The 25,661-nt window shown below is 45.8% G+C and overlaps 1 protein-coding gene and 1 long non-coding RNA gene across 29 annotated transcripts in view; one reads left to right on the top strand and one right to left on the bottom strand.

Moving 5' to 3' along the window:
• Positions 1 to 12,905, top strand: part of KDM5C (lysine demethylase 5C) — a 30,918-nt gene extending 18,013 nt beyond the window's left edge. For 11 of the 26 annotated variants that reach the window (XM_060407751.1, XM_060407757.1, XM_012106677.4 and 8 more), the window contains 14 exons: positions 1,270 to 1,389; positions 1,501 to 1,695; positions 5,925 to 6,106; positions 6,196 to 6,320; positions 6,448 to 6,595; positions 7,202 to 7,307; positions 8,090 to 8,448; positions 9,068 to 9,206; positions 9,691 to 9,870; positions 10,012 to 10,149; positions 10,333 to 10,932; positions 11,211 to 11,280; positions 11,424 to 11,623; positions 11,732 to 12,905. In XM_060407751.1, coding sequence (XP_060263734.1) covers positions 1,270 to 1,389; positions 1,501 to 1,695; positions 5,925 to 6,106; positions 6,196 to 6,320; positions 6,448 to 6,595; positions 7,202 to 7,307; positions 8,090 to 8,448; positions 9,068 to 9,206; positions 9,691 to 9,870; positions 10,012 to 10,149; positions 10,333 to 10,932; positions 11,211 to 11,280; positions 11,424 to 11,623; positions 11,732 to 12,091 — 2,922 coding nt within the window. In that variant the 3' untranslated portion in view covers positions 12,092 to 12,905. Of the gene's footprint in view, positions 1 to 1,269; positions 1,390 to 1,500; positions 1,696 to 5,924; positions 6,107 to 6,195; positions 6,321 to 6,447; positions 6,596 to 7,201; positions 7,308 to 8,089; positions 8,449 to 9,067; positions 9,207 to 9,690; positions 9,871 to 10,011; positions 10,150 to 10,332; positions 10,933 to 11,210; positions 11,290 to 11,423; positions 11,624 to 11,731 lie in introns of all 26 variants that reach the window. The other 15 variants (XM_060407750.1, XM_012106676.4, XM_012106674.4 and 12 more) reach the window with 4 other exon arrangements.
• The window catches only part of LOC105605459 (uncharacterized), a 71,429-nt gene continuing 58,592 nt past the window's right edge, over positions 12,825 to 25,661 (bottom strand). The window contains exons 3-4 of one of the 3 annotated variants that reach the window (XR_009598826.1): positions 15,154 to 15,326; positions 12,825 to 13,021 (exon numbers count right to left, since the gene is read on the bottom strand). This is a non-coding gene — a long non-coding RNA (uncharacterized LOC105605459). Of the gene's footprint in view, positions 15,327 to 25,661 lie in introns of all 3 variants that reach the window. The other 2 variants (XR_009598825.1, XR_006058315.2) reach the window with 2 other exon arrangements.

Raw genomic sequence — 25,661 nt, 5'->3', positions numbered from 1 at the left:
AGAAAATAGAATAAAAAGTTAAAGGTAGAAAAAGCTAGAGAAAATCAGAGAATTTTCTTCTGGTAGTTCAGTATTCAATAATTCTCTCTGAAAAGAGAATAAATGAAAACTGAAAGGATCAAATTATTAATGAAAGTGTTTAAGAAAATTTCCCTCAACTACAAGAGTTTCCAGAATCAAAGGGCCTACCCAGTACATGAATGAGAATAGATCCACACCAAGGTATATCTGGTGAATTTTCATATCAAACACTGGGACCAGAAAACTCGTAACAAGCTTTCTGAGAGAAAACTGGTTTCATTCAAAGCATTACAAATCAGAATGGCTTCAGACTTTCAAAAGCAACATTGGAATCCAGAACACTAGAAACATGCCTTCAAAATGGTTTTCAACTTAGAATTTTATATGTGCAGTCAAATTATCAAGTGTGAGGGTAGAATAAGGATATTTTTCTAAATTCTTCCCACTGTTTCTCAGGAAGCTGTTGGATGATGTGCTTAATTAAGCACAGCAAAGGAACAGACCAAGAAAGAGGAAGACATGGGATCTAGGAAACAAGAATCTGTCATGGGAGAGTGAAAATCCAGGGAGGGCAGCTGGTCCCAATTGTAACAGATCATAAGGCTCTATGAGAGATTGCTACAAAAGGTGAAAAGTGATAGTTTTACATTTGTCAAAAAGGTTGGGATTAAATTACTAATACATGCATAGAACACTAAGCAAATTGAGAAATAGAAGGCTATTTTTAATATAGTCTTGAGGCGTGATATTTAGAATTGTTAAGGTGAATGCCAAAATAATCAGAAGAGGTGAAAACCAATGGCTGTAGGAAATGGAGAAATGGCAGGGCCTGCTGATTTTATAGCAGATCTTGTAGAACCACTTGGTGTGAAACTGCTTACATGACTGCTAACAAAATTTTTACTGAGAAAGGAATGGCCAGCTTAATGGAAAGTAATATTTTGAATTTTTATAAAAATTATTAAGTTGAAATATTTTGGTATATTTCCTGCTTTTGACTCAAATTCTCTTTTTTAAAATTAATTTAATTGGAGGCTGATTACTTTACAGTATTTCCAGTTGTCACAAATCAAAACCTTGAGAACGGAGACCAGTGGTCCTCTCTGTTGGAGTTGGAGTGTCTGGGAATCTGTTGTCAGACTGTTCCCTGAGACTTTCCTTCTTCTCTTTGAGGACTCTGCACTTAGATGAGGTTTCTGTAGACTATGGAAAACTTTTATCTCAGCGATCTTGGCTTTTCTTCCTCAGGTTGTCCGCACAAACCAGTGTGCAGGAGAATTCGTCATTACCTTCCCTCGTGCTTACCACAGTGGCTTTAACCAAGGCTACAACTTTGCCGAGGCTGTCAACTTTTGCACTGCTGACTGGGTGAGTCTGGAGTGTGATGATGGGTGGCAAGGAGAAGCAGGAGGGTGGGAGGGAAGCTGAGGCACCATTGCCTCCAGACTTGGCTATACTCAACCTTGAACCTGACCACAGCTGCCAGCTGGGCGCCAGTGCATTGAGCACTACCGCCGACTCCGAAGATATTGTGTCTTCTCCCATGAGGAGCTCATCTGCAAGATGGCTGCTTGTCCAGAGAAGCTGGACCTGAACCTAGCAGCAGCTGTGCATAAGGAGATGTTCATCATGGTGCAGGAGGAGCGGCGTCTACGAAAGGCCCTGTTGGAGAAGGTGGGTGGTGGGGAGAGTGCACAGGATTGGGTACCCTAGTCTGGCAGAGATAGGGAGTGGAAGAAATAGGAGTAGGCACCATTCTTGGGAAGTACTGAAAAGAACTAGACACATCTAAGTTGGAAACTACATTCCATTCTTTGCCATTTACTAATAACTGTTGGCAAGTTAATTTACTTGACTGAGCATCAGCATCCCCCTCTGAAAAAGAATGGAATTATAATAGTGCTTATCTTTTTGGATAGTTGAGTGGATTTAAGATGTTAAGTGGGCTTCCCAAATGGCTCAGATGTTGAAGTGTCTTTCTGCAATGAGGGAGACCCAGGTTCGATCCCTGGGTCAGGAAGATCCCCTGGAGAAGGAAATGGCAACCCACTCTAGTACTCTTGCCTGGAAAATTCCATGGATGGAGGAGCCTGGTAGGTTATAGTCTGTGGTGTCGCAAAGAGTCGGACATGACTGAGCGACTTTACTTTCACTTTCTTTTCTTTGAAGATGTTAAGTAAGTGACCCATAGCAGGTGCTGGTATAGCTGCTATTCATGATTATTTAAATAACACAATAAGACCAACTTACATAACGAAACCCCCACTTGCTGGTAAGCTGGACAACCTTTTCAGGTTACCTCCCACTCTATAAAATGGGAATAAATACCTAACTTGCAAGGTGGTTGTAAAGCTTGAGTAAGGTGATTTATGTCAAAGCATCTATTACTGCACTTTCAGTGTAGCAGCTGCCATTATTAATAATATGAACAAAATAATTGAAATATGGGATATTAAGAAATGCCATTTTATTGCAATTCAAATGGTTTAGCAGTTCAGATTGGGTGTTACTGAGTAGAAGGCAGATAGATTGCTTATAACTTATCAGTTTTGTTTGAAGGTGAGTGGGACTGCTGTTCATGTAGTTTAGCTGCCTTCTTAAAGCTCCAAACTTGCTCAGTTAGGGAATTGATTTAGTGAGAGTGCTCCATAGGATGACAAAAGAATGCTGGTATTGAGGAATCCCATGCTGGATCCCTTTTCTTAAAATAAGGAAATTTAGGCTAATATTGTCTTATTTTAAAGCTCATTTATAACTTCCCTATGAGTATGGGCTATAAGAATTGCAGCTTTGGTAAGTGTTGGAAGTCTGGGGCCTATCAGTCTGTGGTATTAGTTGATGGGCTTTTTTAGGCATCATTTTTTCTCTCTGTTCAGTGCTGTTATTAAATGATGACTTTGGGACTATGCTAGGCTACAGGAAGGAGCCAAAGTAAGGTGGGAAAAGTAGATGTTCCCATACTAACACTCAGAATTCTCTATATTTGGCCCTTACCTAGGAGAAGAATTCTGGAACCCCTAGTTTCAAAATTCTGTAAAAGATTGTATGTGTGTGTGTCTATGTGTTTGAGTCCTTTTTTAGCAAGAGGGCTCAAATTCTGTAAAAGATTGTGTGTGTGTGTGTGTGTGTGTGTGTGTATGTATGTATGTATGTTTGTGTATATGTTTGAGTCCTTTTTTAGCAAGAGGGCTCATAGCTTACATCCAGTTCTCTAAGGAGTCCATGATCCAAGAATAGCTAGGGGCTTCACCCTAAGAGCAGCATTCTCTAGCTTCAGATTCAAAATAGGCTGTAGTCAGATTCTCACTTTGTGCAAGTTACTCTCTCTAAGACTTTGAGATAGGCCTGTGAAATATGTGTCTTTATCTGAAAATTAGCTAATATCAGTAAATATTTGTTGAGTGCCTATTGTTCCCCTTCCTATAGTCATGTTATACATTAGACTTCCCCAAATCTATTTATTTTCTAACTGGAAGTTTGTGTCCTTTGACCAGCATCTTCCTATATTCCGACCTCCCTAGCCGTTGGCCACCACCATTCTACTCTGTTTCTTTTTTGTTTTGTTTGGCCATGCTGCAAGCCGGCTTGCAGGATCTCAGTCCCCCCACCAGGGGTTGAACCCAGGGCATGGCAGTGAAAACCTGGAATTCTAACCACTAGGCCACCAGGGAACTCCTCCTACTCTGTTTTTAGGAGTTTGACTTTTTTAGATTCCATATATAAGTGATACTCTGTGATATTTGTCTTTTTTGTCTGATTTGTTTAACTCAGTATAATGCCCTCAAGGTCCATCTGTGTTGTCACAAATGGCAAGATTGCTGTCTTCCATATGGCTGAGTAATGCATATTCCATTATATGTATATGTACATATACACATACATACACCACATCATCTTTATCCATTCATCCATTTATGGACTCTTAGGTTATTTCCGTATCTTGGCTATTGTGAATAATGCTGTAGTGAACAAGTTCAGATACCTTTTTGAGATCCTAGTTTCATTTCCTTTGGAGTATACCCGGAAGAGGGATTGCTAGATCATATGGTTAATTCTATTTTTAATTTTTTGAGAAACCTTCATATTGTTTTCCAAAGTGGCTGTAACCAGTTTGCATTCCTACCACAGTGTACAAAGTTTCCCTTGTCTCCACCTTCTCTCCAACATGTATCTCTTTTCTTTTTGATGATAAGCCATTCTGACAGGTGGGAGGGGATATTTTGGTTTTGATTTGCATTTTCCTGATGGTTAGTGATGTACATTTTTTCATGTACCTATTAGCCATTTGTATATCTTCTTTGGAAAAACATCTTTTCAGGTCCTCTGCCCAGTTCTTATTCGGGTGTTTGGGGTTTTGCTGTTGAGTTGTATGAGTCCTTTATATACTTTGGATGTTAACCGTTTATCAGATAGACAGTTTGCAAATATTTTCTCCCATTCCACGGGTTGCCTTTTCATTTTGTTGATGATTTCTTTTGCTGTGCAGATGCTTTTTAGTTTGATATAGTTCCACTTATTTATTTTTGCTTTTGTTGCTTGTGCTTTTTAAAGATACCATGTACAAGAAATCATTGCCCACACCAATGTCCAGGAACATTTTCCCTATATTTTCTTCTAGGAGTTTTATGGTTTCGGTTCTTAGGTTTAAGTTTTTAATCTATTTCAAGTTAATTTTCATGAGTGATAGAAGATAAAGGTCGTTTCATTTTTCTACATGTGATTATCCAGTTTTCCCAGCACCATTTATTGAAGAGACTATCTTTTCCCCACTGAGTATTCTTGACTCCCTTGTCAAATATTAGTTGAGTCTATGTATGAGAGTTTGTTTTGGGGCTTACCATTGGTTTATGTGTCTATTTTTATGTCATTACCATACTGTTTTGATTACTACAGCTTTGTAATATAGTTTGAAATCAAGAAACTTGATACCTCCAGCTTTGTTTTTCTTTCTCAGGGTTACTTTGACTGTTGAGGGCCTTTTGTGGTTCCACTAGTCTGAGTGCTAAGATACTTTTCTATGTCCTTAGTGACTTTACCTTTGTTAATCCCAACCCAATGAGGATAGTACTATAGTCTCCACTTTACAAAATAGGGAAACTGAAACCCAGAGAGATTTAAATAATTTACTCTATATCAACACAGCTAGATTTGTAATGTGCAATGGACTCATATGAGCAGGATTTGTAATGTGCAGAGCACATTTGTGGCAGGGTGGGATTTGTAATGTGCAATGGACTTACACAGAAGTTAGGTCAGTACAGAAGACAAAAACTATTAGAATCAAAATTTCTCTCTAAAATCCCCAGTTGCCCATAATGTATAGCATTATATTGTCTTTCAGTTACTCCAAGATAGCTGGCTTTTCCTCCAGTTTTGGAGTGGATTGCTTTTTCTTCATCTAATCAACAGATAAAGTCATTGGCTTAGGTTTGGAACTTTAAACACTGGATACAAGCACATAGTTTATTTCTCTTAAGTTATAGATGTGTATGCAGTGTGCTGCTAAAGCAGCCAGCACAGTGCCTAGAGCACAGTGGGCACTGAGTGCCTGGAAGCTAGCATTATTCCCCAGTACCTGACACTTGTCTTGGCCACTTCCACATATTTCCATCTCTCTGGTGCCTTGGTCCACGTTTTCCTCACCTTCTCTCACCCCTAAGGCCCTTTCTGCTAATCTGAAACTTACCTGATTTTTCTTCCTCTCAACCTACATTGATCTTACCTTGCTTCATATGATTACCCAGCTTTGAGAGTCTGGACTTCACGGAGGCAGTGTGATCTGTGGAGTTTTGTCTCCTTCATAGCTCCTAGCACAGATTTGAGTCTTTAACGTGGAGCTCAGTGGTGGCTGAGTTAGGGGTTTCTGCAGCCCTGTTCTGCTTCTATATAATGAACACCCCCAGGGCATCACCGAAGCTGAGCGAGAAGCTTTCGAGCTGCTCCCGGATGATGAACGCCAGTGCATCAAGTGCAAGACCACGTGCTTTCTGTCAGCCCTGGCCTGCTATGACTGCCCTGATGGGCTTGTCTGCCTTTCCCACATCAATGATCTCTGCAAGTGCTCCAGTAGCCGGCAATACTTGAGGTGAGCAGGGGGCTTACCTGGGGGAAGTGGGCTGAGGAGGGGGATGTAGAACTGGGCCAGATGTGCTCTTTCCTGCCCTCTTCCCATAGGTATCGGTACACCTTGGATGAGCTCCCTGCCATGCTCCATAAGCTGAAGGTCCGGGCTGAGTCCTTTGACACGTGGGCCAACAAAGTGCGAGTGGCCCTGGAGGTGGAGGATGGGCGGAAGCGCAGTGAGTGATGGGGGGACGGAGGGACTCCACAGGCAAGTTCTATTCCCTTTTCTTCTGTACCCTCCACCCCCTTCCTCTGCCTTTACTCAATACTGCCTACTCCTTGCTGCTCTTATTCTCTCTCCAGGCCTTGAAGAGCTGAGGGCACTAGAGTCAGAGGCCCGTGAGCGGAGGTTTCCTAACAGTGAGCTGCTGCAGCGACTAAAGAACTGCCTGAGTGAGGCAGAGGCTTGCGTGTCCCGGGCTCTGGGGCTGGTCAGCGGCCAGGAAGCTGGGTATGGCAGCGTGAGGCATTGGGCACAGATAGCCTACTAAGGAATGAGCACCTTAGGAAAAGGACTTTTGGTGGGGGGTGGTGGTGAACTCTGAGTACCATTAGCAGGTGACATCAACAGGAAGCTGACAAGCACTGCCATTGGAGGAACTGGGGAGGCAAGGAGGCCAGGCAGCTAGAACGGAGGGGCGTACCTCAGTTCGAAGAAAGCTAGGATTGTCTTTTTATCAGTACCTGAAGGTACTGATTTCAGACAGGCTGAGGTCAGGAGTTGTTGGAGGTTTAGGAATAAGAAAAGGACACAGAAGCATACACTTAATCTGACTTCACAGTAGAATATGGATTATAATTGTCCAGCTTCTGTTGCCATCAATTTCTAAGCTTTCCCCATCAAATAAATCCTATATTCCTCTCTTCTAATTCTTTCCCCTCATCATATGAACATGCATGTATCTTAAAACTCTCTCTCTAACCTGGGCATTTGCAGGGAACTGTGACGTATGAGAGGTCAAGGTGGGCATGTGTGAGGAAAGGTGTTGGGCCTTAGTACAGAGATGAAGGGAGGGGACTGGGTTGGACTTGAAACCCTACATGTGAAACTCTATAGCCCCCACAGGATGACTGGTCTGCAGATGACCCTTGCTGAGCTCCGGGCCTTTCTGGACCAGATGAACAACTTGCCTTGTGCCATGCACCAGATTGGGGATGTCAAGGTGAGGAGGGGTGAACTTGGGGTACTGCTCAGGGTTTGGGGGAGAGGGAGGGGGACCTGAGCAGCAGGCCAGGACAGGATGCACCTGTGAGTAATAGAGGTAGGAGGCAAAGGGTTTAGCAAACTGCCTGTTAGAAATGGGATTTGAGGCGCAAGTGGCAAGGGTACAGATACAGGATGTGTAGTCAAGGAAAGGTTTCCTCTTCAAGGTAGAAGAGGTGAAAGGAAGTAATAAGGGTGTTTGTGGGCCTGGAAAGCTGAGTAAAGTTCAAGAAGGTACAGAAATAGGATGGAAAGAGCAGTGGACACCAGTGTGAGTGTAGAGATTGTGAGAAGGCCAAGCAACCTGTGCAGCCCTATGGACTGTAGCCCGCCAGGCTCCTCTATCCATAGAATTCTCCAGTCAAGTACTGGACTGGGTTACGGTTGCCATGCCCTCCTCCAGGGGATCTTCCCAACCCAGGGATCAAACCCAGGTCTCCTGCATTGCAGGCAGATTCTTTACCTTTAGGGAAACCCTTTAGACTCCTGACCAATCCCTATTAAGAATCTCAAGGAGTGGACCCAGAGATCTGTGTTTTAACAAATGTCCTAGGGTATGTAGTGGGCAGTGAGTATTAGGAACCACTGCTTAGGGCCTGGCGAAGGGAGAGTGCCTAGACCATGCTAGGTTCTCTTCCCAAATACTGAAGGGTAAGAAGGTAAGTAGGGCAGAGGTATGTGGTGGTGGGACCTCTGTGTGGGCTCTGCTGAGGAGTTTGTTTTTTGTTTGTGTCCTGGTAGGGTATTCTGGAACAGGTGGAAGCCTACCAAGCTGAGGCCTGTGAGGCTCTGGCCTCATTGCCGTCCAGTCCAGGGCTCCTGCAGTCCCTGCTGGAGAGAGGGCGGCAGCTCGGAGTGGAGGTACCTGAAGCCCAGCAGCTCCAGCGGCAGGTGGAACAGGCACAATGGCTGGATGAGGTTAAACGCACACTGGCCCCCTCAGCCCGAAGAGGCACCCTGGCTGTCATGCGGGGACTGTTGGTAGCAGGTGCCAGTGTGGCCCCTAGCCCTGCTGTGGACAAGGCCCAAGCCGAACTGCAGGAGCTACTGACCATTGCCGAACGCTGGGAGGAGAAGGCCCATCTCTGCCTGGAGGCCAGGTAGGTCCAGCTTCTTCCCCTCCCTGCTCTACTGCATCCTTCAGAGTTTAGCAGAGAAGCTGAAGATGATTCCCATGGGCGGCCTTGGGCACCAGACTCCTATACTGGTGGATTGACTAAGCCTACCCTCCCTCTTTTGTTTAACTCTGTATTACATGTAGAGGCAGAGATAGTCTTATGGAGAAACAGATGGACAAATGCAGAGCTATATAGAGTACTAGCTACACAGGCTGACGTGTACACACGCTCATGAGAAGTACCAACAAGCGACGTGTGCACACACTCATGAGAAGTACCAACAAGCAGATGAACACCTGTCAGTAGAAAGACCCCACACATGGGACAGTCTGACAAACTGCAATTCCCAGATTAATACTGTGTGTGTAGGCACTGCCAGCAGGCGGACAGACTGGTGGACAAACAGCATGGGGATACGGCAGAAGTTTTGGTGCGTACAGTCTGGAACAAGCAGAGACTGACAGCCGCTTGTAGGCAGAATACAAGCAAGTAGGCCCAAGTGGCAGCCACAGGGGCTCATACTGCTATACCCAAAAGTCAGGCTGGGCTTCTGGTCACGGAGACCATCCCAAACTGAGGCCTCTTTTTTCCCTACCTTTAGGCAGAAGCATCCACCAGCCACGCTTGAGGCCATAATTCATGAGGCAGAAAACATCCCTGTTCACCTGCCCAACATCCAGGCTCTCAAGGAGGCTCTTGCTAAGGCCCGGGCTTGGATTGCTGATGTGGACGAGATCCAAGTGAGGACCCTGTTGCCCCACCCACCCTTCACCTCAGATCTTCAGTCCAGATGCGAGAGATGTCATACACTGTGTTGTTCTGGGTTGAGTTGGGTTGGCTAGAGCAAGGAAGGGGGCATAGCACATTGTGAGGAGGCAAAACGTGCTTGGTGAGCAGTGTGAAGAAGGGTTGCGAGGCTGGCCTGAGGGAAGATAGGATGCTGGTTAAGATGAGAATGGTAGGGGCAGGGAGGCTAAAAGAGGCCAACCACAACCATGTAACTGGGCTGGTGGTCCTGGGGACTGCCTGGCTCTCTGGAGGCTGAGCCAGTGGACGTACCAGTTGGAGGAGAGAACCAGGTTGGCGTACCTTCCTTAGGATGAGTCTGTTTTCTTCTGGCTTAAGACTGTGAGTCCAGTCCATCTTCCCAATTCAGGACCAGGGTCAGAGTAGCATCAGTAGATGTTGGCGAGTGGAATTGAGCTTTCTCTTGCCCTGTCCCAGAATGGTGATCACTACCCCTGCCTGGATGACTTGGAGGGTCTGGTGGCTGTGGGCCGGGACCTACCTGTGGGGTTGGAGGAACTGAGACAGCTAGAGCTGCAGGTACTGACAGCGCACTCCTGGAGGGAGAAGGCCTCCAAGACCTTCCTCAAGAAGAATTCTTGCTACACTCTGCTGGAGGTGAGGCCTGGGACCTGACCCACAGCCTCTCCTGCCTCTGACCCAGATGTGAGACAGCTCATGTGAGAACGTGGGTTTGGGGGCTTTGGGTATGGGAAGGATGGGAACCCCAGACATTCCCTCTCTGCCTGCCTGCCTCAGGTGCTCTGCCCGTGTGCAGACGCCGGCTCAGACAGCACCAAGCGCAGCCGTTGGATGGAGAAGGAGCTGGGGTTGTACAAATCTGACACAGAGCTGCTGGGGCTATCTGCGCAGGACCTCAGGGACCCAGGCTCTGTGGTAAGGAGCTTAGGCCCAGATGGGGAGAAGAGTCTGGCAATGATAGTGTCTGAGCCTGGTGACCATGGGCAGACCGCTTGCTCCCTGTGTGTCAGTTCTCTTGGTTTGGGAGTGGGGTGTTCATGGTGCCAGAGAAGGAGGGTTGGGGTGCTGACCTCTCCTCCCCTGTCCTGGGCACGGCAGATCGTGGCCTTCAAGGAGGGGGAACAGAAAGAGAAGGAGGGAATCCTGCAGCTACGTCGCACCAACTCCACCAAACCCAGTCCACTGGCATCATCGACCACAGCTTCCTCTGCAACCTCCATCTGTGTGTGTGGGCAGGTGCCAGCCGGGGTGGGAGCTCTGCAGTGTGACCTGTGTCAGGACTGGTTCCATGGGCGATGTGTGTCGGTACCCCGCCTCCTCAGTTCCCCAAGGCCCAGTCCCACCCCATCCCCACTGCTGGCCTGGTGGGAGTGGGACACCAAATTCTTGTGTCCGCTGTGCATGCGCTCACGGCGCCCACGCCTGGAGACCATCTTGGCACTGCTGGTAGCGCTGCAGAGACTGCCTGTGCGGCTGCCTGAGGGTGAGGCCCTGCAGTGCCTCACAGAGAGGGCCATCAGCTGGCAAGGCCGTGCAAGGCAGGCTCTGGCCTCTGAGGATGTGACTGCTCTGTTGGGACGGCTGGCTGAGCTTCGCCAGCGGCTGCAGGCTGAACCCAGGCCCGAGGAGCCCCCTACCTACCCTTCAGCCCCCGCCTCTGACCCTCTCAGAGAAGGCAGTGGCAAGGATATGCCTAAGGTGAGCTGTGCAGCCCAGCTCTTTCACCCTTAAATTCCTGTTTCCTAGCCCTTGCCCTTAGGCTCCAGCCCTACTACCCCTGCTCTCTGACTTTTGGTCTCCTTTGGCCTGGCCTTCTTGCCCCATTCTGCCTCCTCTCCAGATCCCTGTAATGCTCAATGCTGGCAGCCTGTGTCTGCCCTTCTCCAGGAGGTGGAGGGTCCCAAGTCTGAAGTTGGGGGGCAGCAGTAGGATCTGGTTCTTCAGTTACCACTACCTTTTCTTGATCTCTCTGGCAGGTGCAGGGGTTGCTAGAGAATGGAGACAGCATGACCAGTCCTGAGAAGGTAGCCCCGGGGGAGGGCTCAGGTAAGAGAGGTAGGTCCAAGTGTGGGTAGGCTGTTAGTGGATTTCACCAGAGTGATCCCTGTGGTCCTTAGCTCTGTTGGGGTAGGGGGCAGAGGTATAACCAAGAGTAGCCTCTAACACAACCTGTCCCTGCAACCCCCCAGACCTGGAGCTGCTGTCCTCGCTGTTGCCACGGTTGACTGGCCCTGTGTTGGAGCTGCCTGAGGCAACCCGGGCCCCCCTAGAGGAGCTCATGTTGGAGGGGGACTTGCTTGAGGTGACCCTGGATGAGAACCAGAGCATCTGGCAGCTGCTGCAGGCTGGGCAGCCTCCAGATGTGGAGCGGATCCGCACACTTCTGGAGGTGAGGAGAGGACAGGTCCTGTGCAGAGCTAGGAGGTCAGGTGGAGCAGGCAGGGAGCCCAGGCCTGACCACTTGCGCTGCACCTCTTTTTGCCTGTTGTGATCACAGCTGGAGAAGGCAGAGCGCCATGGGAGCCGAGCACGGGGCCGGGCACTGGAGAGGCGGCGGCGGCGGAAAGCAGATCGGGGTGGGGAGGGTGATGACCCAGCCCGAGAGGAGCTAGAGCCAAAGAGGGTACGCAGCTCAGGGCCAGAGGCCGAGGAGGCCCAGGAGGAGGAGGAGCTGGAGGAGGAGACTGGGGGTGAGGGCCCACCCCCACCCCTGCCCACCACTGACAGCCCCAGCACCCAGGAGAATGGCTTGGAGCCTGCACTAGGGGCCAGTTCAGGCTCCTCGGGCCCTTTCCCCACTTTGACTCCCCGGCTGCACGTGCCCTGCCCACAGCAGCCGCCTCAGCAACAGTTGTGACAGTGGCTGAGCCTAGCACAGACCCCAACAGAGACCCCTTGGCCTCAAGGATCCTCTTTCTGACCATCAAGCCTGCTTCTTGGGAGGTGGGCGAGTAGGGGGGATGACCACCCCAGCCCACCCCTGAGTCCCTTGACTTTTATATTCTGACTCCAAGGTATTGTTCAGACCTCAGCTCCTGGGGGCTGGCCCCTGGAGTCCCCCTCCCTGGTAGCCTCTAACCAGCATTCCTAGACACCTGAGGCAGATAGATGGATGGGCAGGTGGCAGGGGGTGGCTGGGGCTGGGCCAGCACCATTCCAGAGAGACAGCCAGTGCATATGCAGACTGGGGGAATCTCCTCTCCCTTCTCTCCCCAGTTGTGGCCCTGGCCAGGCCATGCTACACTAACCTCACCTCCCCCCTCACTCTTCCTCCTCCTTCCCCCCTTCTCCTGCCTCCGTCCCTCCCCTCACCTCCTTCTCCCTTCCCCTGACTTCCACCCAGGAGGAGGAAACTTCACATAGCTGTGCTCACAGTTTATTATTTTAAATAAATTTGGTTGGGGAGCTGAGGAGGGCTCCCTGAGATCTGAAGAAAGCTTTTGGTGCTTGTCCTCATTACCACCTTGACCTTCCCTCCATGTCCTGCCCTGTCTCCTTTCCTCCTCCTGGGTTCATGTTGTAATAAAAGAAGATTGTTGGTGTGTAATTAATTTGTTCAAAAGAAAAAAAAGGCAAAACAAGAAACTTGGTTCCAACTGAAGCCTATTTTAATTTTATTTTATTATTTTCCTCTTGTTAGAAATAAAACCCTTAGCAACATTTTTTTGAAACATGTTTCTGAAGTGCGTTTCTCTTCGGAAGGTCTCCATCACCTGTCAGTGAAGAGCTGCAGTGCTGGTGGAACACGAGGGCTGAAGCCAGGGAACTCTGAGTTCTGAAACGAGTTCTACCAGGTTCTCCTTAACCATGGGCAAGACATCCCAATTCTCCCCCGACTCCACCCCCAAGCCAGTTTTAGCCATCTCCCAAGAGATAGGCCGTGGCACGTAACTCCTGCCACAGCCTCCTCCAACTTTATGCCCTCCTATATACCCTCTTCGAGCCCCTAGAGGTATGGTTTGGGGGCAGGGCTTTACTGAGGTATAATTTACACACAAAATTCACCTGTTTTAAATGTACAGTTCAGTGATTCAAAGGGATGTTTCTATCCTGCTTAAAACCATTCATGATGCATCATTGCCCTTAAGATACACACGGACACATGGTTGAACCTTAAACAGTGGGTTTGAACTATGAGGGCCCACTTAAACTCAGATTCTTTCCAATAAGTATGTATTGACACTACTGTCCTGTACACCATGTGTCAAATCCACAGATGGTATGGAAGACTGGCTTTAAAGTGACATGCAGATTTTCGACTGCACAGGGGTCGGTGCTCCCTAACACACACATGTACACACACACCCATGTAATCTCATTTTGGAATGCTTTCCTGTCAGACCCATATGCTGGGTCTTTCAGGGGCCCTTCCCTGGTTTTTCTCTACCCTAAAGGGTTTTTCCTACCTCTGTGAATGAGGACTAAAGTTAGGTCGTTTACAATCAGCAAGTTCACTTTTTAAAAAACAGCATTACTATAATAGATTTTACATACTACACAGGTTTCACTCACGAAAGTATACAATTCAATGGCTTTCAGTATATTCTAGCTGCATAGTCATAACTGCAAAAGGTTTTAGAACATTTTTGTCATTCCAGAAAGAAACTCTACACTCGTTATGCATCATCCCTCACCCCTGGTCCCCCACTCCTAGGCTACCACTTACTCTATAAGGGTTTGTCTATTGTGGACATATATAAGTGGGATCATACAATATGTGATTCCTTGTGACTGTTCTTTGACAGCATAATGATTTCAAGGTGAGTTCACTTTTAAATATAGATTATTAATGGTGACTTTATATTGGATAGATTTTTTTTCCCCTCCTGGGCCCCAAAGTCTTTAAAATGAGGGTGACTAAGGCTCTAAAATCAGAGATCATCACTGGAGTTAACATGTTTTTAATGGGGGTTTGCATGCATCTATTATACTGGCAAGAAGACAAACCACGTTGTGTCAGATTCATAAAGGGATCCTAGTCCCTCCAAAGGCTAAGAACCGCTCTTTGTAGTCCTTAATACTGTGTTCAGAGTCCGCCCATGATGGGAGGATACGGAGGAGGAAGCAAGAGCACTATCCCAACTAAGCCAGCCCACCAGCATCCTATCATGCCTGGCTCCGGAAGGGCTTTTCTTTCAGTGTGCTTGCACAGAGGGCTTAAAGGCTAATGGGCAGGCTTTGGTGCCTACCCCAGGAACCCAGAACACTGCCACTCTTGCCTTTTCTCATCTGAATGCTCAGTAGGTTCATTTTGCTTCTCTTCTTCCCCTTCAAAGATTTCCAGTTGATAGTAACCTAGTGATGAGAAAGCCTACCCCCTTCTAGCAGCTTTGATTGGTTGGGGCTTTGATTTGACATCTGCCTCAGCCCTGCCTCCAGTTTTCCAGCCAGGAGATGGTGGGCTGTGCAAGTTACAGGAGGTATGGGCCAGTGGACACCTCTAACTTGGGCTCATTTTGATCCCAGTCCATGGGGAAAGCTTGGTCTTTTGTTTGCCCACTTATATGGAATTGAGCATGAAAAGTGGTTAGAGGAGACCACCTGAGAGGAGACTGGGATGTGAAAGCTGGGACGGACAGGAAAGGGCTCAGTCTCTCAGCACTTCACTACCACTCCCACGTGGAGGTAGACCCCATAACAGGATCCTGGTCTAACAGGAGAGGAACAGTGCCTACAACCTGTACCAGTTCCCCTGCTTGAGAACTCGACCCAGGCTCAGGGCCTCCAAAGGAAGGGGCTTACCAGTTTCCAGACAGCCTTTCCCATCTTGGCACTGCCCTGCCCCATCCCTCAGTGATGTGCATTCCGTGAGCTCTGCAGGAGAGGTGCTAGCCCCCATCATGTGAAACACAGATCAAATATGACCTCTTCCAGAGAGCTTGCTCTGGGTGCAGATGTGTCCCCCTTTTCCAGACTCACCTAGAAAGGAGTGACTGCCCTGGGGGATTCCAGATGAGTGGCAGATGGGGAGAAAGAGCACTGGGGAAGCACAGTATCTTCATCTCGAAGTCATTTTCTTCTGAAGAGACATCATTTTGCAGACAGATGCAGTTTCACAGCGGCTGCCAAATCCCTCAGAATGGCTCCTGAGTCTGCAGTGACAGGGATGGGAAGAGACATCACTTCTACTAAGGACTTTCCAACCCCTTCCCCCTCCGTAGTGCCCCCACTGTGCTTTAGGTGGTACCTGAAACACTATTCCCACCCCCAAGTCCCCTGTACTGGGAGTTCCTAGAGGGAAGGCAAGGCCCAAGCCTGAGGCCTCTGCTCCCACTTTCAGTCAGGGTTCAGAAGAGAGGAGACAGGAGACAGGAACAGCAGTTGGAGTCTCATTCTGTTCTCTGCAGTGCATAAAGCTCCTTGGTAAGGGTGCTATCCCACAGGAGTGGGGCCTGGGGTCTGAGGTCCATGATCACTGAGACCCTGAAGGGATAGACACTGACCATGCTTCCCAGAAGCTCTGAAATTGTAATGATGGGAAAAGAGGGATTTGGAGACAGAAATGCATTCCCTGCCTCTGGGGCACTCACCTTCCAGGAAAGGGAAGGGAACTCCTTCCTTGTGAACTCCTTTCTGGGTGCCAAGCTACATGTGAGATATTCACAAAGTCTTTGTCGTATACACAGGAAACAGACCCCACAAAGAATGTGTCTAGCTCAGGTAGTATCAGCTGGGATTCCCACTAAATCTTTGAACCTACAGCTTGGATCCAAAATAATCAGCCTGCCCCTGGGAAACAGTTCATAGCTGGGGTTCAGTGTTGCTGTCTACTACTGTTGGCAGGTGGGACCTCAGCAGTGCTATAGCCAGATTGTCTTTGGTAGGTAGAAGTCCACATGCTGAACTTGTACATAACCTCCATGCCTTCCTGTATTGATTATGTATTACTGCATATGTGTGCTAAGTCACTTCAGTTGTGTCTCTTTGTGACCCCATGGACTGTAAGCCCTCCAGGCTCCTCTGTCCATGGGATTCTTCAGGCAAGAATACTGGCATGGGTTGCCATGCCCTTCTCCAGGGGATCTTCCCACGCCAGGGATTGAACCCGTGTCTTTTATGTCTCCTGCATTGGCAGGTGGGTTCTTTACCACTGAGCCACCAGGGAAACCCCTATTCAGTTCAGTTCAGTTCAGTCGCTCAGTCGTGTCTGACTCTTTGCAACCCCATGAATCGCAGCACGCCAGGCCTCCCTGTCCATCACCAACTCTCGGAGTTCACTCAGACTCATGTCCATCGAGTCAGTGATGCCATCCAGCCATCTCATCCTCTGTTGTCCCCTTCTCCTCCTGCCCCCAATCCCTCCCAGCATCAGTCTTTTCCAATGAGTCAACTCTTCACATGAGATGGCCAAGCATATGGACTTCGACCTACCAAAGACAATCTGGCTATAGCACTGCTGAGGTCCCACCTGCCAACAGTAGTAGACAGCAACACTGAACCCCAGCTATGCACTGTTTCCCAAGGGGCAGGCTGATTATTTTGGATCCCTGCTCTCATGTAACACAAGCTGTAGGTTCAAAGGTTCAAACTGGAGTTTCAGCTTTAGCATCATTCCTTCCAAAGAAATCCCAGGGCTGATCTTCAGAATGGACTGGTTGGATCTCCTTGCAGTCCAAGGGACTCTCAAGAGTCTTCTCCAACACCACAGTTCAAAAGCATCAATTCTTTGGCACTCAGCCTTCTTCACAGTCCAACTCTCACATCCATACATGACCACAGGAGAAACCATAGCCTTGACTAGACAGACCTTAGTCGGCAAAGTTACTGCATATGTATTACTGCAAATTACTTCAAAAACAGTGGCTTAAAACAACATGTTAGTATCAACATATGTACATTACCATGTGTAAAATAGCTGGTGAGAAGTTGCTATATTACATGGGGAACCCAGCCTGGAGCTCTGTGATGAACTAGAGGTGTGGGACAGGGGGAGGGAAGGGGAGGGAGGCTCAAGAGGGAGGGGATATATGTATAATTATGGCTGATTCGCATTGCTGTATGGCAGAAACCAACACAACATTGTAAAAAATAAATTTTTAAAAAATGCTGAAGAAAAAACCTAAATAAAACAACATTTATCTCAGTTCCTGTAGATCAGAAATCTGGACACAACTTAGCTGGGTTTTTATTTCAGAATCTCTCACAGGCTACAATCAAGGTGTCAGATGGGGCTGCAGTCATCCCAAGGCTTGACTGGGGAATGATCTGCTTCCAAGCTCAATGTATGGCTGTTGGCAGGACTTAGTTCCTTGTGGGCTGTTAGACTAAGTGCTTCAGTTTCTTGCCAACTGGTGGTGGAAGCCATCCTCAAATTCCTTGCTGTATGGACTTTCCCACAGACCAACTCACAACATGGCTGCTTATTTCAACAGGGTGATCAACTGAGATGAGACAGGAGTGTGAAGGGACATGGGGAGAAAATTGCACACACAAGATGGAAGTCACAGTCTTTATAACCTAGTCTCAGAAATGACATCCTACCACTTTTACAATATTCCACTCACTAGAAGTAAGTCATTAGGTCTAGGCCACACTCTCAGGGAGGGGGTTATACAAGGATGTAAATATCAGGAGGTGGGGATCATTGGCAGCCACCTTGGAGACTACTACAGTTTGTCCTCAGGCCCCAATAATTTATGTCCCTTCCACATGCAAAATACATTTACCCCTTCCCAAGGTCTGTAAAAGTCTCAATTCGTTAGAGCATTGTCTGAAAGTCCAGAATCTCATCTAAATCAGGTCCAGGTGTGAAGGGCTCCTTTGGTGTATTCCTTAAGTGTGACTCTTTAAGTACTATTCCCCCCTCCCCCACTACCGGTAGATCTGTGAAATTTAGAGACAAGTTATCTGTCCCCAACACACCCCAACATACAATGATGGAACAGACATAGGATATTGGCTACAGACATTCCATTTCAAAAAGGGGAAATGGGAGACACAAAGGAGTCACTGGTCTATAGCAATTGTGAAATCCCACTGGGCACATGGAAGTTCCTGGATTAGGTTTCGAGGCCTGGAAATAATTCTCTAGGGTTTCTGGGCTTTGCTTGGCTCTGCTTTCTGGACTCTTGGTCCCACCCTCTGTGCTTTCCTTCCTTTTTCATGAAAGGGCTTCCCTTGTAGCTCAGTCAGTAAAGAATCTGCCTGCAGTGCAGGAGATCCAGGTTCGATCCCTGAATTGGGAAGATCCCCTGGAGAAGGAAATGGCAACCCACTCCAGTATCCTTGCCTGAAAAATCTCTTAGACACAGGAACCTGGTAAGCTGCAGTCCAAGGGGTCGCAAAGAGTTGGGCATGACTGAGCAACTAACACTAAGCACATATTTGCAGATGAGTAGTTTCCCCAGTTTGCTTCTTGCCAGTATAATGTTGGGGGTCCAAATGGTTTTTTATCATTTTGTACTGTGCCTGTAATCAGTTGCCACTGTGAAATGATTCCAATAGTGGGGCTTGGTGTACCCTTCCTGTCAGTAGGCTGGGTACTCAACAGTTGCTATAGCCAGACTCGCCTTGGTGAAAGTCTATACTGTAGAGCTTGTGTCTAAATTCCATGCATGCCACCATGGCCATTTTGTTCAGGAGTTCATTGGATAAGAAACTGAAGTTGGCTGGCATCCACAGGATAGAACATCTTATCCATCTGATTGAGTCTTCCTCAACAGTTGTTTCTCTCTGCTGCTCATTTCAGAGAAGGCAATGGCACCCCACTCCAATACGCTTGCCTGGAAAATCCCATGGATGCAGGAGCCTGGTAGGCTGCAGTCCATGGGGTCGCTAAGAGTCCGACACAACGGAGCGACTTCACTTTCACTTTTCACTTTCATGCATTGGGGAAGGAAATGGCAAACCACTCCAGTGTTCTTGCCTGGAGAATCCCAGGGATGGGGGAGCCTGGTGGGCTGCCATCTATGGGGTTGCACAGAGTCGGACATGACTGAAGCAACTTAGCAGCAGCAGCAGCTGCCCATTTATGTGTGATATGAATACCTTCACACCCATTCCAAAAGGGACATCCATATGCCTCTTCCCCAGACCTCCCCCTTGAACAATATTTCGATCTTGTTCTAAGTCCTGGACCACCTAGCCAAGTCATTACTAACTACACATGAATCAGTGGATATCTAAACCTCTGACCATTTGTGTGACCAGTCACTGAAAAGTTACCTTCCCATTGTCCCCAGGATCAACCCTAAGTGGAGCTATAACACTGCAGCTAGCCATGTCCAGCTGGTGCCAAAATACTATGCAAAACAATCTGTGAACCAAGCTTAACTATTGTGCCTCTGAATCACCTGGTCACAGGGAACACCCCATTAGATTCAAGTGTGAGAAAGGGATGGCAGTGCAGCCAGTGTATGAGACACCTGTTCAGACAGCTTACTTTTTTTTCTTTTAATTGGAAGCTAATTACTTTTTGCCATACATTCACATGAATCAGCCATGCACATATGATAATATACATGTTTCAATGCTATTCTCTCAAATCATCTCACCCTCGCCTTCTCCACAGAGTCCAAAAGTCTGTTCTTAACATCTGTGTCTCTTTTGCTGTCTCACATATAAGGTCATTATTACCATCTTTCTAAATTCCATATATATGTGTTAATATACTGTATTGGTGTATTTCTTTCTGGCTTACTTTGCTCTGTATAATAGGCTCCAGTTTCATCCACCTCATTAGAACTGATTCAAATGCATTCTTTTTAATAGCTGAGTAATATTCCACTGTGTATATGTACCACAGCTTTCTTATCCATTCATCTGCCAATGGACATCTAGGTTGCTTCCATGTCCTGGCTATTGTAAACAGTGCTGTGATGAACATTGGGGTGCACGTGTCTCTTTCAATTCTGGTTTCCTCGGTGTGTATGCCCAGCAGTGGGATTGCTGGGTCATATGAAAATCACTGCAGATGGTGATTGCAACCATGAAATTAAAAGATGCTTACTCCTTGGAAGGAAAGTCATGACCAACCTAGATAGCATATTCAAAAGCAGAGACATTACTTTGTCAACAAAGGTCCATCAGGGGGCCCATCTCTTATGAACCCAAATTACAGGGGAAAAAAACACTACAATGTTTTTAAGGAGGCTGGTGCTTACTTGTATTAGTTAAAAGTAAAGTTAGCTTTCTTTAGACAGAAAAAAAAAATCTGTGAAATTTAAGACAATAACATTTACTTCTTGCTCCTGTAATCTTCCAATATAACCATTAATAGCTGGACTGCCTTTTTCTAAGTGGTGATTCAGGGTCCTAGGCATCTTCTGTGTAGATGATCTGCCACCTTCAAAATGTGGTCACCATTGTACTGTTGTCATCTCCATCCCAGCCAAATAAAAGAAGGTAAGACCATGTGGGAGGTTTTAATGAGCTAGGCCTAGACTGTAGCGTATAGCACTTCTGCTCACATTCCATTAGCTAGAACTCAGACAGCGGTCACATTCAACTGCAAGGGATGCTGAAAGATATAATCTGAATTAGTCCCCAAAAGGAAGAATAAAAACAGGCCTAGTGACCACCTAACTAGTCTCTGCCTATCTCATAATGCATGTCTTGAAGCCTTTGTGAAAGGAGTGTCCACATAGTTAGGGGGTGAGTTAGGTGGGTTATACAGAATGAATTGATTCCAGCACTCTGATTTTTTTTTTTTTGAAAAATTTTACTGTGTTTGGTTTCCATGTGGAAGCACTGGCAGAACTGAAAAGAGGCAGCATGTTCCACTTAGTTTTCTGAAAGATCACATAGCTAGATGAAATCTCTCCCCACCCAAGGCTGATTTAATAAACCTTACCTCAAACTCACCCCAAGCAAAAGATTAAAACAAATGTTTGTGGTGATCATTTAAAAACAATACCACGTGTGAGATGGTCAGCATCTGGATTTCTGTGACTTCTGCATTTGATGTGTGCTCTTCGCCCTCTCACCTGCATCCAACCCCCCCGCACCCCCCTCCCTGTCCTCAGGCCCTTCCTCCTTCAACTAAGACTCAACACACAAGTGTGCAAGTGGAAACGCTACTCAGTCTCAGTACTGCAGGCTTAGGTGTCTGCCAATTCCAGCAGATGGACGGTCATCTCTCAACTTTGTAATGTTGCCCTTGCATCATGGTCAGCTAATGCAGGTCCACTGTCTCTCAGGTTGAAATACAGACAAGATATGGGTACGTACACATTTATGGGTCTAAAATATCAGAAAGTAAACCCACTGTGAAAATTTACAAAATGAGGAAGAGGGGGGTCAATGGGTTGGGGGGGGGTCTGTGGCTGTTTCACTTAGGCAGTAACACTGCTGAATGGACACTGTGCTAGGAGAGGGAGGGAGGTTGGGTACTCAGACAGTAAGCAGAAGAAACAAAGGAAACAGGGCTTGCCTGAAGCTACGTCATTTTCTTCTTGTGATTGTGTAAGGCATTTTAAGGACTTCCCTGGTGGCTCAGACGGTAAAGCATCTATCTACAATGCGGGAGACTCGGGTTCAATCCCTGGGTTGGGAAGATCCCCTGGAGAAGGAAATGGCAACCCACTCCAGTACTCTTGCCTGGAGAATCCCATGGACGGAGGAGCCTGGTGGGCTACAGTCCGCAGGGTTGCAAAGAGTCAGACAAGACTGAGCAACTCCACAAGGCATTTTAAACTGGAAAAACTTCTTTCCTTCACATTCTTCCAAATAATCATTTGGAATATAACTTGTGATTCAGACTACAAATAAGACCCCTTTCATCTCCACCCCCCACCTCCAAAATCATTCTACACACCCAGGGCCCATAAAGTACAAGGCAGGCAATTGATTTCACAAATCAGGAGGCATTGTGCTCACATGGGGCATGAGGCCACTGTGTCAAGGACAGTTTTTAGGGCTTCAGCCCTGGTCCTGGCCCTCTCAGACCACAAGGGGTAAGAATCCATCTTCAGTGAAGATTTAAGTCCCAGATCCTTAGAAAAGTTCAATCTTCCAAGACTGAACCAGGAAGAAATAGAAATTATGAACAACCCAATTACAAGCACTGAAATAGAAACTATGATAAAAAAATCTCCCCCCAAAAAACAAAAGCCCAGGACCAGATGGCTTCACAGGTGAATTCTATCTAACATTTAGAGAAGAGCTAATGTCTATCCATCTAAAACTCTTTCAAAAAATTGCAGAGGAAGGAACACTTCCTAACTCATTCTATGAGGCCACCATCACCCTGATACCAAAGCCAAACAAAGACAACACACAAAAAGAAAACTACAGGCCAACATCACTGATGAACATAGATGCAAAAATCCTCAACAAAATTCTAGCAAACAGAATTCAATAATGCATTAAAAAGCTCATACACCATGATCAAGTTGGGTTTATTCCAGGAATGCAAGGATTCTTCAATATACACAAATCAATCAATGTGATACACCATATTAACAAATTGAAAGATAAAAACCATATGATCATCTCAATAGATGTAGAAAAAGCCTTTGACAAAAATTCAGCACCCATTTATGATTAAAACTCTTCAAAAAATGGGCACAGAAGGAACCTACCTCAACATAGTAAAGGCCATATATGATAAGCCCACAGCAAACATTATTCTCAGTGATGAAAAACTGCAAGCATTCCCTCTAAGATCAGGAACAAGACAAGGGTGTCCACTCTCACGACTATCATTCAACATAGTTTTGGAAATCCTAGCTACAGCAATCAGAGAAGAAAAATAAAAGTAATTCAGATAGGAAAAGAAGAAGTCAAGCTCTCACTGTTTGCAGATGACATGATACTATACATAGAAAACCCTAAAGGTACTATCAGAAAATTACTATAACTAATCAGTGAATTTAGCAAAGTTGCAGGTTACAAAATCAATACACAGAAATCACTTGCATTCCTATATACTAACAATGAAAAATCAGAAAAAGAAATTAAGAAATAAATCCCATTCACCATTGCAACAAAAAGAATGAAATATCTAGGAATAAACCTACCTAAGGAGATAAAAGACCTGTATACAGAAAATTATAAGACACTGATGAAAGATATCAAAGATGACATAACAGATGGAGAGATATTCCATGTTCCTGGTTAGGAAGAATCAATATTGTGAAAATGACTATACTACCAAATCGATCTACAGATTCAATGAGATTCCTATCAGATTACCAATGGCATTTTTTACAGAACTAGAACAGAAAAATTCACAATTCATATGGAAACAAAAAAGACCTAGAATACCCAAAGCAGTCCTGAGAAAGAAGAATGGAGCTGAAGGAATCAAACTTCCTGACTTCAGATTATACTACAAAGCTACGGTCATCAAGACACTAAGCTACTGGCACAGAAACAGAAATATAGACCAATGGAACAAGATAGAAAGCCCATAAATAAACTCATGGATCTATGGGTACCTTATTTTTGACAAAGGAGGCAAGAATATACAATGGGGCGAAGACAGCCTCTTCAATAAATGGTGCTGGAAAAACTAGACAGCTACATGTAAAAGAATGAAATTAGAACACTTCCTAATACCGTATACAAAAATAAACTCAAAATGGATTAAAGACCTAAATATAAGATCAAAAACTATAAAACTCTTAGAGGAAAACATAGGCAGAACACTTGATGACATGAATCAAAGCAAGATCCTGTATGACCCACCTTCTAAAGTAATGGAAATAAAAACAAAAGTAAGCAAGTGGGACCTAATCAAACTTAAAAGCTTTTGCACAGCAAAGGAAACCATAAACAAGGTGAAAAGACAACCCTCAGAATGGGAGAAAATAATAGCAAATGAAACAACTGACAAAGGATTAATTTCCAAAATATACAAGCAACTCATACAAAATACGAGAAAAACAACCCAATCAAAAAGTGGGCAGAAGATCTAAACAGACATTTCTCCAAAGAAGACATACAGATGGCTACCAATCACATGAAAAGATGCTCAACATCATTCATTATTAGAGAAATGCAAATCAAAACTACAATGAGATATCACCTCACACCGGTCAGAAGAGCCATCATCAAAAACTCTACAAACAATAAATGCTGGACAGGGTGTGGAGAAAAGGGAATGCTCTTACACTGTTGGTGGGAATGTAAATTGATACAGCCACTACGGATGATGGTACTTAGATTTCTTAAAAAAGCAGGAATAAAACCACCATATGACCCAGCACTGTATGACTCCTAGGCATATACCCTGAGGAAACCAAAATTGAAAAAGACACTTGTACCCCAATGTTCACTGCAGCACTATTTACAATAGCTAGAACATGGAAGCAACCTAGATGTCCATCGACAGATGAATGGATAAAGAAGTCGTGGTACGTATACACAATGGAATATTACTCAGCCATAAAAAGGAACACATTTGAGTCAGTTCTAATGAGGCAGATGAACCTAGAGCCTATTATACAGAGTGAAGTAAGTCAGAAACAGAAAGATAAATATCATATACTAATGCATATATATGGAATCTAGAAAGATGGTATGGGAGAATTTATTTTCAGGGCAGCAGTGGAGAAACAGACATAGAGAACAGACTTATGGACATGGGGAGAGGGGAGAGAGTGAGATGTATGGAGAGGGTAAAATGGAAACTTACATTACCAAATGTAAAATAGATAGCCAATGTGAATTTGCTGTATGTCTCTGGGAACTCAAACAGGGGCTCTGTATCAACCTAGAGGGGTGGGATGGAGAGGGAGCTCAGAGGGAGGTTCAAGAGGGAGGGGACATACCTATGGCTGATTCATGTTGAGATTTGACAGAAAACAACAAAATTCTGTAAAGCAATTATCCTTCCCTTAATAATTAAATTTTAAAAATCTCCTATTAAAAATTATTTATTTAAATTGGAAGATAACTTCTTTACAATATTGTGATGGTTTTTGCCATACATCAGTATGAATCAGCCATAGGCATACCTGTGTCCACTCCCTCTGAAGCCCCCTCCCACCTCCTTCTCCAGTCTCTCTCTCCAGGCTGTCACAGAGCACCGGCTTTGGGTGGCCTGCATCATACATCAAACGCTCACTGGCCATCTATTCTACATATGGTAATGTATATGTTTCAATGCTATTCTCTCAAATCATCCCACCCTCTCCTTCTCTGACTGATCCCCAAAGTCTGTTCTTTATGTCTGTGTCTCCTTTGCTGTCCCGCAGGTAAGATTGTCAGTCCCATCTTTCTAGATTCCACAAATATGTGTTAATATATGGTATCTATTTCTTTCTGCCTTACTCTCTACAATATTACACTGTATAATAGGCTACAATAGGTTCATCTACCTCATTAGAACTGACTCAAATGGGTTCCTTTTTATAGCTGAGTAATATTCCATTGTGTGTATGTAAGGAAACTATAAGCAAGGTGAAGAAATGACCTTCACAATGGGGGAAAATAATAGCAAATGAAGCAATTGATAAAGAATTCATTTCCAAAATATACAAGCA

Source organism: Ovis aries, chromosome X (assembly GCF_016772045.2).
Source record: "Ovis aries strain OAR_USU_Benz2616 breed Rambouillet chromosome X, ARS-UI_Ramb_v3.0, whole genome shotgun sequence".
Lineage (NCBI taxonomy): Eukaryota > Metazoa > Chordata > Mammalia > Artiodactyla > Bovidae > Ovis > Ovis aries.
Note: the sequence above shows the minus strand (reverse complement) of the source record. Positions and strands in the feature narration are given on the sequence as shown.